The 13,982-nt window shown below is 38.0% G+C and overlaps 1 protein-coding gene across 1 annotated transcript; it reads left to right on the top strand.

Annotated features, from left to right (window-relative positions):
- Window positions 1-1,071: 1,071 nt before the first annotated feature.
- Window positions 1,072-9,265, top strand: MSTN (myostatin). Its single transcript, XM_075934173.2, has 3 exons — window positions 1,072-1,614; window positions 3,887-4,260; window positions 5,849-9,265. Exons 1-3 carry the CDS (start codon window positions 1,242-1,244, stop codon window positions 6,227-6,229), a joined length of 1,128 nt encoding a protein of 375 aa, XP_075790288.1. The 5' UTR covers window positions 1,072-1,241; the 3' UTR covers window positions 6,230-9,265.
- Window positions 9,266-13,982: the final 4,717 nt, after the last annotated feature.

Here is a 13,982-nt window from a genome sequence, read left to right as displayed (position 1 = left end):
GGTGTCTAAGCATACTGAAGACTCTTTTTGTAAGATGTGCCTTTTCAGTATATAAAGACCATATAAAGCTTTGTAAGTATTTGCAAGTACAGTATAGAAACATAAAAAGATACCAGATGAAATATCACGATTAAGAAGTCTTTTTGAACAGAAAGGATAATTTTAGTTAAGCTCTAGTAGAAATATAAAAGATGGACTAAGTTTTCATCCATGATTTATCCATAGTAGGCTTCAGAAATATTAAAATATTGTATTTTTTCCAGCATCTGGCAAGCCATTATATTTTGGTAAAATATTAATCAGTTAATGCTATGCTTAGAGAAATATATAACCATGATATTTTTGAAAAAAAATTTATATTAAGCATCTCTCTATATTGTACTCATTGCACAGGACCCTACTTAGCAAAGAGTTAGTTAGTGTTAAGAAATGGCAACTTTTTTAACATTTTAACATTTCACATAATACAGTACTTACAATACGATATAGGCTCCGTTATGTTGATTTTGATATGCAATGATAGTATAACTGAATAAACAGCCATGTATAGTGTTTGTAATCATACATATCTGAAATACTTATTACACATATTGCTTTTGAATTTTGAATTTAGTTTTTTGCCTCACTAATGTTTGGTAAAGCTATACAGAAATATATAAACAATATTTCAATTATTCATAAACATAAATCTGCTGAAAACTGTATCTAATATAGTTAGAAAGTATTTTTTCGTATGTGGTATAAATAATATTTTTAGAGTATGATCTTTTTAGAAGGAAAAATATTGACTGGAGTTTTTAACTGTTTCAAAAACATATGGATTGATTAATAATAAAAGAGTTACTTCATATTTAAGAATGGTAATGCTATATTTCAGTACTGCTGTCCATAATCATATGAAATATATCCTCTTCAGTATGTGAGGAGATATCCTCTACAGAGTGGTCAGATAAATCAGTTCACCCTTGGCTGTAACAAAATGCTATCTAGTGACTTGTGACAGACAGGGCTTTAACCTCTGACAGCTAGATTCATTGTTGGTACAACAGCCAATCATCGGTTTTGACGACATGAGTCTACCCAAAGTTGGAGTATAAAAGTCCTCTTGGAAAATATATGATTCACCAGTGTGGCAAGTTGTTTCTCGGATTATACTTGCCTTTAGGGATCTGTTTAGAACTGAAAGAAAAAAAAACCATAAGAAAGCAAGGAAGGGAAACGACTGCATCAAATGTGAGATCATGCAAAAGCTACAAATCTATGTTTATATTTACCTGTTTGTGCTGATTATACTTGGTCCAGTGGCTCTTAATGACAGTAGTCAGCCAAAAGAGAATGCAGAAAAAGATGAACTGTGCATTGCATGTACTTGGAGGCAAAATACGAAATCTTCCAGGATAGAAGCCATAAAAATTCAAATCCTCAGCAAACTTCGTCTGGAGCAAGCTCCTAATATTAGCAGGGATACTATAAAACAGCTTTTACCCAAAGCTCCTCCATTGCAAGAACTGATTGATCAATATGACATCCAGAGAGATGACAGCAGTGATGGTTCTTTGGAAGACGATGATTATCATGCTACAACTGAGACTATTATTACAATGCCTACAGAGTGTAAGTAGTCCTGCTACTTTAATATCATACTGTTCTACTGATAAACAGTTGTCCTACTGCTTAAGAGCAACAAATCTTGTCTCAGTCTCTTCTAACAGGCTGCTGGCAGAAGTATGTAAGAGGGAGGGAGAAGAGCATATTTTTAAATAGTTTGAGTCATCATCCAATGACCTCATTATAATCTTTTATTTTATTGTATTATTTTTCTGCTTCCTTAGAATATGCACAGTAATAGCTTATAAAATCGTGCCAATTGCTTAAGATTGCTATTTAAGATTCACAATTTACTGACCTCGGTATTTTCAGTATTTAAGGTATTTCCTACAGTAAATATAGAGATGTAAAAAGAAATAAGTGCAAATAAGGAGGTAATTATAATTCTCTTAACAAGGATTTTATGGGCCACAACTTTTTAAAACACTGCACTAGAAACTGACAAAAATGTCATTTAGAACATTCTAACTATAATACACTATAACAAGTGCAAATAAAGGGTTAAATAGTTGTTTCCTATGCTGATCTTATAAGCTTGCACCACACAGGTAACAGTTAACAGTGAATGTAAACTATATATTTAAAGTAAGTGTAAGAATGATAGGTTTTAGATGTTGAAGCATCCATGTATATCTATCAACTCCAGTAGTTGTGTCAGCAAAGAATGAAGGCATTTACTGAATGAGCAGATTCTTAGTTATCTTCTGAGCGCTAAACATCTGCCATGACTCCTATCAAGTATCTTTTGCACAGCTAATAGTATAGTATCTTATGTTCTTAATCAGCTAAAGTATTTGGCTATGGCAGCTGTTTTTCAAAATAACATTTATGAATATGATGACAAAAGTTGAAAAGAAGACAGGGGACATAAGGCATAGATATCTTACTAGCAACAGAGAGCTACAGTACACACACCTAACAGAATGTCAGCAGCTGTAGCTACTAGAGAACATACATATTTATAGAAGTTAATTGACTATAAAATATATAGGCTAAATGAATAGTGTAGGATACTTTATAGCAACACTGAATACATTATAGATGTTTGATCATGGTGATGTAGGTAAAGGCCAGCTAATCAACATTTAGCCCACTATTTACAATAATCTACTATTATCTAATTCTTCTTTGCCAAGTGAAGAAAGGTGATCTATATTTTGTTTATCTGTCACTTCACAATTCCACTCTTTTCATAAAAAACACCCAACCACCATTTTAGTGTATTACACAAGTAAATATCTAAAGAGATGAGGTTATGAATATTGTAACTCTGCACCATCAGAAATTATTACTTTGCTCTCATACCCCCTTACCATGGAGACTGTCACCTGGGTCTAATAGATTTTGCACCTGCACTGCATACCAAGGATAGTTAGCTTACTACACTGAAAACACTTTACCATAACATAATTCAAATAAAAAGAAATATACACCCGTAGATTAAAACTAGTATATTAACAGACAGCTTAATCATAAAACAAAGGAAGGGAATTTAGAAGATACTGTAGCTTGAACACAGCTGCTTCTGTTTATATGATATGCTGGCACTAATGATAATGTATAAGTAGAAACATCCATAACATCACAGAAGTGTCTAATCTGAAAGTGTAGGTTTGCTGTTCAATGTGTTTTTTGTAAGATACTGAAGGAGGGAATTTCAGAAAGGTGTTACTCACTCCTTTAACCAGGCTGTACACTGTGTTCAGTCCTCAGGTAATTTTTGGCTGAAGGAAGTGTTCCTTTCCTAGACTGGCTGGTACAGCTGCTCAGTTAGTACAAGTACTCAGATTCTGAAAGAATTCTAAGGAAATGTTCCTCTGCAGCCTCTTTCGATCTCATTATTCCCCATCATTTTAAAATTTCCGCATGTGTTCACCCCTTAGCTAAAGAAATCAAAGTGAATAGATAACAAGGAATAACGATCCTACTAGATTTGGTTGGAAAATGGTAAATCTAGCTTTACTGAATTGATGTTCAGAAAATGGTTGTTCAGAAAATGACCATTGGTTTCTTGTAATAACATATTACTTGTAGATTGCTTAAAAATTGAGGTACAACGATTCTTAATGTTAGTTAAATAATGCCATAAACTCTCAATTCTTAATTTTGTAGTGTATTTGATAATAAATTAAGTTACATGCCATCTTTGCTACTAATATTCCACTGATAACATATCTTATTAAGATGTACTATACAGGTTGGATTTTTTTTCTGATTTGTTTATGCAAGTTCCTTTCTGCTCCTAGGTCAATAATCTATTCTTTCCATTCATTTATAGCTGATTTTCTATTGCAAATGGAAGGGAAACCAAAATGTTGCTTCTTTAAGTTTAGTTCTAAAATACAATATAACAAAGTAGTAAAGGCCCAACTGTGGATATACTTGAGGCAAGTCCAGAAGCCTACAACAGTATTCGTGCAGATCCTGAGACTCATCAGACCCATGAAAGACGGTACAAGATATACTGGAATTCGATCTCTGAAACTTGACATGAACCCAGGCACTGGTATTTGGCAGAGTATTGATGTGAAGACAGTGTTACAAAATTGGCTCAAACAACCTGAATCCAACTTAGGCATTGAAATCAAAGCTTTTGATGAGAATGGACGAGATCTTGCAGTAACTTTCCCAGGACCAGGTGAAGATGGACTGGTAAGTTCTATTGAAAAATTTCCACAGAAACGTCTCCTATTTTATAGACCCATTTACAAAAGTTGGAATTGGAAAGCAGGTTTTAAATTATATTTTGAAGACAGGAAGTGGAAGCATTTTCTAGGGGTTAAAATATAGAAGTGGGATTTAAGACAAGGGTTTTATATGACACGACAAACTTGTTTTCTGATCTTGTACAAATCGCTGTCTCTCTCTGTGTGTCAGTTTCCCATTCTGTAAAATGGAGGTATTTACTACTACTTTAGTACTAATTCAAAGGGATGCTGGGAGACTTGCATTACTCTGATTGTAAAGGGTTTTATATTCAATGGAAGCTGCTAGAAAAGGGCAAAATATTTGTTCTCACATCCAGGAGTAAAGAAAAGATACTAAAACGCTACTTAATGAAAAGTTATTTTTTAACGTATAGCACAAAATGAAAAGTGCTGGGTTCCTGCACTTGAGAAGAAGTTGCCTCAAATCTTGTAACCTTAACTAAGCTCTTGAATTCAAAACAAGAGGGAACTTCTTCACACTCTGAATAATGGGAGTTACACGTGCATATAAAGGAGACAAACAGAGAACCTCACAATGGGTCTTAAATTAAGGACATCTTTTCCTTCCTTGTTGTTAATCTTTGAAAAGCAATAATCACCTACAGTCTGCATAAGTATATTTATGAACCTATTACCTATACCAGTAAAGCAATACTTAGCGCTACCAAAATTCATAGTTGTGAAAAAATAGTCATGGACCATGAAATTGGGTCTCCCTAATGAAATCTGGCTATTGCAGGGGTCACCGTATCGCCAGTCTTATTTCTGCACTGCTTTCAGAGCAGGGTGGCCAAAGAATGGTGACTATTGGCTGGGAGCCCACTCTGAAGGCAACACTGACACCAGCAGCTCTGCAGGAGTGAGGGTGGCATGGAATGGCATTATCACTCTTCTGTGCCCCCACCAGCAGCAAAGCAAGGGTGACAACACAGTACCATGCCATACTATGCCACCATTACTTCTGTGCTGCTGCAGGTGGCAGCTCTGCCTTCAGAGCTGAGATTCCAGCCAGCAGTTGCTGTTCTCTAATTGCCCAGCTCTGAAGCTGCTATCCACCAGTAGCACAAAAATAAGGGTAGCAGTACCTCAACCCCTATTGCAATAAACTTGTGGCCCCCTCTAGCACTCCTTTTTGGGTCAAGACTGCTACACTTACAACACCCTCCCCCCCCTCCGGGGATGACACGGACCTATATTTTAATCCCTACAGAAATCAGTGCAACTTTTCTACCATTCAAAAAAAGATAATAGACTACTGTTTTTCTACATTTTGTTCCTCTGGTTCTCTGAGCAATGCCAGGTAACTCCCGCTAGTAGGAAATAGTGTGAAAATCCTGTTTCTTAGTATGAAAAACGGGTAGAAACTTTGAAAGTATATGAAGCGTAGTCAGGAACACCTAGAAGATTAAAGGATGCAACACAATCTGAGTGTCTGAGATATTGCATGGTTCTTCATGTCTCAATTTGTCCACTTAAATGTTAAATACTTTATTCATCAATAATATTTCCAACTGTTTTCCTTTCTCACACAGAATCCATTTTTAGAGGTCAGGGTTACAGACACACCAAAAAGATCCCGTAGGGATTTTGGTCTTGACTGTGATGAGCACTCAACAGAATCCCGATGCTGTCGATACCCACTGACTGTGGATTTTGAAGCTTTTGGATGGGACTGGATTATTGCACCCAAGAGATACAAAGCTAATTACTGCTCTGGAGAATGTGAATTTGTATTTTTACAGAAGTATCCACACACTCATCTTGTCCACCAAGCAAACCCTAGAGGTTCAGCAGGCCCCTGCTGCACACCCACCAAGATGTCACCGATAAATATGTTATATTTCAATGGAAAAGAACAAATAATATATGGAAAGATACCAGCCATGGTAGTAGATCGTTGTGGGTGCTCATGAGCACATTGCCTGATCTATTACTTCATAAAACATGGACTCTACCCCCCGAAAAAGTTCTGTCCCCTCTGACGTTTTTGAAACTGTATTTATGTACAATAGGCTATAGCCTACATCCCACAGGCTGTACAATAGAGTATTGTACAGTACATATTCAGTACAACACAAGCTAAAGAATGTGAACTAGAAGACAATATATGCAATGGCTGGTTTTTAACCAGTGAAAAGAATAAGCTACAATCAAAATCACCGGATTTCTCAACGAATTTCTGATACTATAAGGGAATCAGCTTTCAGTTATTCAGATTCATATACAGGTTTCAACATACACAAGTAGACAAAAGCAACCTCTTTGTCCTTCAGAGAATGAATTTCATTGCAGCTTCATTTAATATTGTATTTTAAAGATATACTGGTATATGTAGGATTATCACAATTCCACCATCTGAATTCTCCTTATACACTTGAATTTTTAGTGCAGAATTGCAAAAAACTGGTAAGATATAATTCCACAAACCAGACAAATTCAGAAACTAGGGATGGCATAGTGTATGTATAATTTTTCCATTCCTTTTATGATTAGTTTTTTAGTAATCAGTATCAGTGGTGCTATCACAAGCAGGCTGAATAAAAGCGATTATCAGGCTGAAAGAACACAGTACAATAATGAGTTCTCCCTCTCCTCAGGTATAGTAATATTCCATATTCATAGGAAATAGGTATTTTTTAAATTTAAAGTGAATAGTTTTAGAGACCTAGTGATATCTGCACTGCAGTAAGACAAAAGGCAGTGGAGAAAAAAAATCAATATAATAATCCCAAATTATAACCTGCCTTTGCAACATTACAGTTTGCACTATGGTTAACCAATGCAAATAATTGGTTGCTACAAATATTGTAAAAATATATACATAGACTTTGATACAATAGAATTTGTGTAATATGTATACATCATTATTTTGTAAATAAATGTTTCTTTTTTATTTACTGTTGGTATGTTTATGGTAAGAAAGATTCACGTTAACCTGTACTTTAGTGTATACAAGTACATATTTTAGCAATAAAAGCAATTTTGGATATTAGTGCAAATAATTAGTAGAAAAAATAATGGACATTACAACAATGTAATCTATACGATGAATATGCTAATTTTTTTACATTGTGTATAAATGATGGGTATTTGCAAAGGTTTTATGGGTTACCATTATTATTTTGATCAACCACTGATTTTCCATACATTTAATGTTGTACCCAGTTACAATAATAGTACAAAAGCCTCCTATTAAAAACATTTTTCTTAAATTGAAAGTTACAACAAAATATTACCTTCATTTTATAATGATATAGTAAGCTTTGATTCCCACACATTACTGTATATTTTGCTACCATAACCAAAATTAGAAATCTACCTATTTGCTAGAAAGTAAATTAAGTTTCAAATGCAAAAAATTAAGAATACAGACATTGTTCAAACCACATATTTCCTGTTAAAATATTTTCTTTTCTTTTTTGTATGATGCAAAAGGTTGTGGATTTTATTTGTTATGCTGGCTTTTACGTTACATTTTTCTCTGTGTGAATTTACAGTAAAATATCAACTTGTCTTTTTTCCTCCCTTCCCGTTTACACTTATATTTCTGTAAAAGTCCAGATAAATGTTTTGTATCACTATTTTCTATTTAAGGAAAGAATTTATAGTTTGTTTACTAAGATTTAGGACTTGAATGCCTATTTTCTAGTGCTGCTGAATGAAATTCATTATTGAACAACTAGGCATGTTACTAAAATTGTTGCCACAGATATTTTACATCTCTGTTCAGTTTCTGTCTCTCAATTACCATGTTAGAATCCTAGGTCTTTAAATTCATCTTAAAATTAGTTTACAGAAACTATAATTGCAGAGATTACTACACAACTTTAAAAGGTGTGTGTGTTTTTAGAACCTGAAATAATACTGAAAGCAGGCAAAAAAAACTAAAAATGTATTGTGAAATTCTAGGCCCACTGAAGTCAATGGCAAAAAATCCTTGATTTCATAATAGAAATGTAGCTGTGTTAGTCTGGTGTAGCTGAAGCAAAATACAGGACTATGTAGCACTTTAAAGACTAACAAGATGGTTTATTAGGTGATGAGCTTTCGTGGGCCAAACCCACTTCCTCAGATCAAATAGTGGAAGAAAATAGTCACAACCATATATACCAAATTTCAGTGGGACCAGGAATTCACCCTCAGGCTTCAATCCTTTAAACACGAAATACAGGTAACTTTACCCATGTGAATAATCCCATTAAAATCCATGGGACTACTCAATGTATGTTTGCGTGCTCAGGATTAAATGATGGGAACAGCGATTTGAACCCCTTACAGCCGGATTTTGCACAATTGAATTTGATAGCAGTTTTGCTACTGACATTAATGAGAATAGCATCAGACTTTTGAAAAACAGAACATTCATATTATGAGTGTCCCTCTTAATGTGCATGTCTCAGAACATCTACAAATGTATAGTGTAGTTGGTTCTTGCCATGAAATTCAGCTGGCTATTAGAGTGAAATGACACACACCTGGCATAGTCACATTTGGCAAAAATGAGCTAATACTATTATATGGCAGTGCTGATTGCATATTGTTTATACATTTGATTATTCTCATGGGTAAAGTTACCTAGATTTGTGTTTAAAGGACTGAAGCCTTATGTATAGATCCCTACAAATCCATGGATATCCACTTTATAACCACAGCTCATTTTTGCAGATATGGATGCGGATACAAATTTTACATTTAGAACCCTGCAAATTTGCAGGCATCCACTTTATATCCACAGATATCAATGCAAATATCCAGGGCTCATTTTTGTGGATACAGATGTGGATGCAAATTTTGTATTTGCACAAAGCTCTACTTATGTAAGTGGCAACATTTGTAATGTGCACTGTATGTATCTTGTAAGGGCCTTCAATGCTTGTCATTACACTACCAATCTCTCTAAGGCTGTGTCTAGACTACACCTCTCTGTCGACAGAAAGATGTAGATTAGGCACGTAGAAATTGCTAATGAAGCAGAGATTTAACTAATCCGTGCTTCATTAGTATAAACATAGCCACCGCTTTTTTTCGAAACTGAGCTTTTTTGAAAGGAAAAAAAAAACCCACGGCAGTCTAGATGCAGATCTGTCGAAAATAAACCTCATTTTTTGAGGAATACAGGATCTGTCGAAAAAGGGTTTATTTTTGACAGATCCGCATCTAGACTGCCATTTTTTTCGAAAAAGCTCTGTTTCAAAAAAAAGTGGCGGCCATGTTTATGCTAATGAAGTGCGAGATATTTAAATCCCTGCTTCATTAGCAATTTTGATGTGCTTGATTTGCATCCCTTTGTCAACAGAGGGATGCAGTCTAGACATAGCCCAAGTGTGACACAATCTGAGTGAACAACATACATCTTCAACCCTGTGGGGCCAACAGACTTGTCAGACCAGAGCGGAGGGGAGGGCCACCTCCATGTCCCCAGAAGATGTGGGGTCTTGGGCAGAAGAGGCAGGGCTGAGGTTAGTCTTCCGGGATGTGCTGCATCTCTCCTTGCCAGCCCTTAGCACTGCCTGGATCATGCTGTACATGCTTCAAACAGCAATTTAAAGGGCCCTGGGCTTTGGCCACCACCACTCCTGCAGTAGCAGTGGCAGGTGAAAGCCCAAGACCCTTTTGAATTGCTGGGCCCCAGGGCCACTGCCTTCTTTACCCCCCATTGGCTGGCCTGCTACAATCACACACAAAAACTGCTTTAAATAAAAGAACATTACTAAGGTTGCAAAGTCAAGCGCTCAAAAATTATGAAATGCCAGAATGAACCTTAAAGAGATCCCCTTGTGAGTATGCATTACATGTTCACAAGCTGTTTTTGCTACAGGATGCCTGCTTCATTCAGTGTACAGAAGGGACAGTGCTCACTTTATGAGTAGCTATTCCGTATTTTGTTTTCTCCATGTTGTTCAAAGTGCGGCTCCAGGGTCTATTTTCTGTAATATTCCAACACTATTAAAAATGAAATTAATTTCCTCATGGCTTTTCTGTGGCACCCAATATTATATCAACGGACTATTTTGCAGATATTAATGACTTTGTTTTCACAACAGCCCTGTATAGATGAGCTGTTGTGATAATAAAGGAACAGAGAAATTAAAGATAAAAGTATCCACTAATTTTGGGTGACCAATGTAAGGCATCTATGATCTGATTTTTTAGGGAACACTTGATATGTACAGCCTCCCCCCTGGCTCCCATTGGTTTCCATTGCAGATGTAAGTGCTGCTCTGCAAATCGTATCAAACAATGAAGAGTGCACAACTAATGGCCACCTGTGAAAAGTTTGGGTTAAGTGACTTCCCAGCACCACACAGAACTCTGTGTAACAGGCAGGAGTAGAATCTACCAGATTTGTCAGCATGCAACTGACAAATCCAAGACCCTTCTTTCTCCTCCAGCAATGCTCTGCCCATTCTCAACAATGGTGGGACTTCTTGTTCCTGCTGATGTTACAGCTGCCTGGCTATTACTGCTGGGGGGGGGGGGGGGGTAGGGAGGAGAGAAAGGGAGGGGAATCGCACCTGCCTTCTATCACACTATTCCTCCACCAGTCCAGATGGTCACCTGATTGTCTGTCTCCACCCAGACTGGGGCTGCAGTGGCATCATTGCCTACAATACAAGTGTATGTAAGTGCACATGCCCCTTGGACTTTCCTCTCCTTCCTACCTCAATTTGCAATGAACTGATGGGCCTCCTTCTCCTCCCTCTGCCTACCCCCACTTTCAGTTTGCTGCTTCCCCAATCATGCATGATCCCTCCTCTGCAAGAGAGGATGGTGCAGGTGCTTTGAAGGCCAACCTTGCAGGGACTCTTGTCACCATATGATAACATGCTCCTTGTAGCCCAGGACATGGAGTTCATGGAGTCCTGCGAAGCCATCTTTTCTGTGGCCTCCTCCACCCAGGTTAGCTGGCTCAAGAGCTATGACTTAATGATCAGGGATGGGCTCCAGCTGGGCTCCAACCCTGCACCCCCCCTATTCTGTGCTTCGGGAGGTGAAGGCAGCCTGGACCCAGGCTTCTCTCACATATTTCAGGTGGGTGCTGTGTAAGGGCACACCCAACCCTCCTCTCATTCAGAGACAGGGAGAGCCAGTCTTTCTCCCTCAGTTCAAGTGCCTGGATCCACCATGCCTCAAAGCACCTCAGAGCCACAGATACAGGGACAGTACTGATCAGCCCTGCTCTGGAGCATATCCAGTGTGGATGTAATCGTCAATGAATTTAGCAGATAGTATAGAAGTTTCTAAGGAACATATGTGAATAGCAGTTTCTCAAAGGCTTAAGACTTGGCTAAACCTGGGCAGATTTCCATGGAGATGGCAAAAAGCCCATTCCTGGCACAAAGGCTACCTCCTACCAGATTTCAGGTCTCTGCCCTAAAACATGGACATGCTACAGTTTTTTTAAATAAAAAAGGTAACAAGGATTTTTTTAGCCATATTCTTGGAAACAGTAACTATTTTGACAAAAATAAAATAAAATAAAAAAAACCCCACTGCGAGGCAGACATTCAATATGGTAATTTCAGTCCAGATGGTTACAGTATGCCACCAGCACCGGCTTTAGGAAGCATGGGGCCCAATTCGAACAGTTTCAATAGGGCCCCGGCAGCCAGGATTTTTTGTTCAGCAAAAAACAAAAAACCCCAAAAAACCCCACCGCACACACAAAAAGAGTCACAGCCCCTTTAAATCCCAGCTACAGGGCAGAATCACGTCCCGCCTTCCTGCCCCCTACCCAGCTCTGCCAGGCACGCAGGTGCTGCCGTTTTGTCTGGGCTTTGCACAGGTCATACAAGGGAGGGGGAAGAACCCCTTCCCCATAAGGACCAATGAGACTAAATGTCTGAGCTAATCAACGACTGCGCTCCACGCTATACAAAGCTACTGTATAAGTTTTTGTTGTATTGAGTCAATGGTTTTTTCAGCAGATAACCTTTGCTGAAGGTCGCAGCAACTAAGCATAGCTTGTAAATGTCCTTTTGAGTTTTCGTGCTCAGCCAATCTTGTATGAATATTAGACCAGCCATTAAAACCATTAGATGCTAATGAACTTGTCAAATTATAGCAAAAAAATCTTACAGTAATAACAAAAGATCTTGTCGGCTGAAACTGAATATATCACCCATGAACGAGCTACAATTTCACCATTTGAAAGTTTCCTTTTGTAGTGAAACTTTGAAAAGTGTTTCCCAATCTTATTTTTAGGGAAATCTTCTACAATAATTTTAGGTGGCCCTTGTTTTATTAAGTACTCCCTGGTATTACAGAAACCTGGTGGGATGGGACACATGATTGGAATGTTGGTATGGAAGGGTACGGCTTGTTCAGGAAGGACAGACAGGGAAAAAAGGGAGGAGGGGTTGCCTTGTATATTAAAAATGTACACACTTGGACTGAAGTGGAGATGAACGTAGGAGATAGCCGTGTAGAGAGTCTCTGGGTTAAGCTAAAAGGAGTAAAAAACGAGGGTGATATCATGCTAGGAGTCTACTACAGGCCACCTAGCCAGGTGGAAGAGGTGGATGAGGCCTTTTTTAAACAATTAACAAAACTATCCAAAGCCCAAGATTTGGTGGTGATGGGGGACTTCAACTATCCAGACATATGTTGGGAAACTAACACAGCGAGGCACAGGCTATCCAATAAGTTTCTGGACTGCATTGGAGACAACTTTCTGTTTCAGAAGGTTGAAAAAGCTACCAGAGGAGAAGCTGTTCTGGATTTGATTTTAACAAATAGGGAGGAACTAGTTGAGAACTTGAAAGTGGAAGACAGTATAGGGGACAGTGATCACGAAATAATAGAGTTCATGATCTTAAGGAAAGGTAGAAGGGAGACCAGCACAATTGAGGTAATGGATTTCAGGAAGGCAGATTTTGATAAGCTCAGAGAACTTGTAGGTAAGGTCCCATGGGAAGCAAGACTGAAGGGAAAAACAACTGAGGAGAGTTGGAAGTATTTCAAAGGGACGTTGTTAAGGGTCCAAAAGCAAACAATTCCGCTGTGTAGGAAAGATAGAAAATATGGCAAAAGACCAGCTTGGCTTAACAAGGAGATCTTGCATGATCTCAAAATAAAAAAGGAGTCATATAAAAAATGGAAACTAGGACAAATAACAAAGGATGAATATAAGCAAGCAACACGGGAATGCAGGGGCAAGATTAGAAAGGCAAAGGCACAAAATGAGATCAAACTAGCTACAGGCATAAAGGGAAACAAGAAGACCTTTTATAAATACATTAAAAGCAAGAGGAAGACCAAGGACAGGGTAGGCCCACTGCTTAGTGAGGAGGGAGGAAGGCGAAAATTTGTTCCTCTTGGTTTCTGAGGACAGGACAAGGAGTAATGGGCTTAAAGTGCAGCAGGGGAGGTTTAGATTGGACATTAGGAAAAAATTCCTAACTGTCAGGGTGGTCAAATATTGGAATAAATTGCCAAGGGAGGTGGTGGAATCTCCCTCTCTGGAGATATTTAAGAACAGGTTAGATAGACATCTGTCAGGGATGGTGTAGACGGAGCTTGATCCTGCCTTGAGGGCGGGGGGCTGGACTCGATGACCTCTTGAGGTCCCTTCCAGTCCTATTATTCTATGATTCTATGATAGGCTGGCTAATATATTCTGGCCAAGTTGCAGGATCATCAGATATTTCTATCTGGTCAGCAGAG

This window comes from Pelodiscus sinensis, chromosome 7, assembly GCF_052426305.1.
Source record: "Pelodiscus sinensis isolate ZL-2025 chromosome 7, ASM5242630v1, whole genome shotgun sequence".
NCBI classification, from domain to species: Eukaryota; Metazoa; Chordata; order Testudines; family Trionychidae; genus Pelodiscus; species Pelodiscus sinensis.
Note: the sequence above shows the minus strand (reverse complement) of the source record. Positions and strands in the feature narration are given on the sequence as shown.

What these genes read in the sequence shown, in the direction of transcription:
- MSTN (XM_075934173.2), top strand. Translation starts at nt 1,242, where the DNA reads ATGCAAAAGCTACAAATCTATGTTTATATTTACCTGTTTGTGCTGATT. An exon ending in TATTACAATGCCTACAGAGT is followed by an intron (nt 1,615 to 3,886) that starts GTAAGTAGTCCT and finishes ATTCATTTATAG; the next exon opens with CTGATTTTCTATTGCAAATG. An exon ending in GACCAGGTGAAGATGGACTG is followed by an intron (nt 4,261 to 5,848) that starts GTAAGTTCTATT and finishes TTTCTCACACAG; the next exon opens with AATCCATTTTTAGAGGTCAG.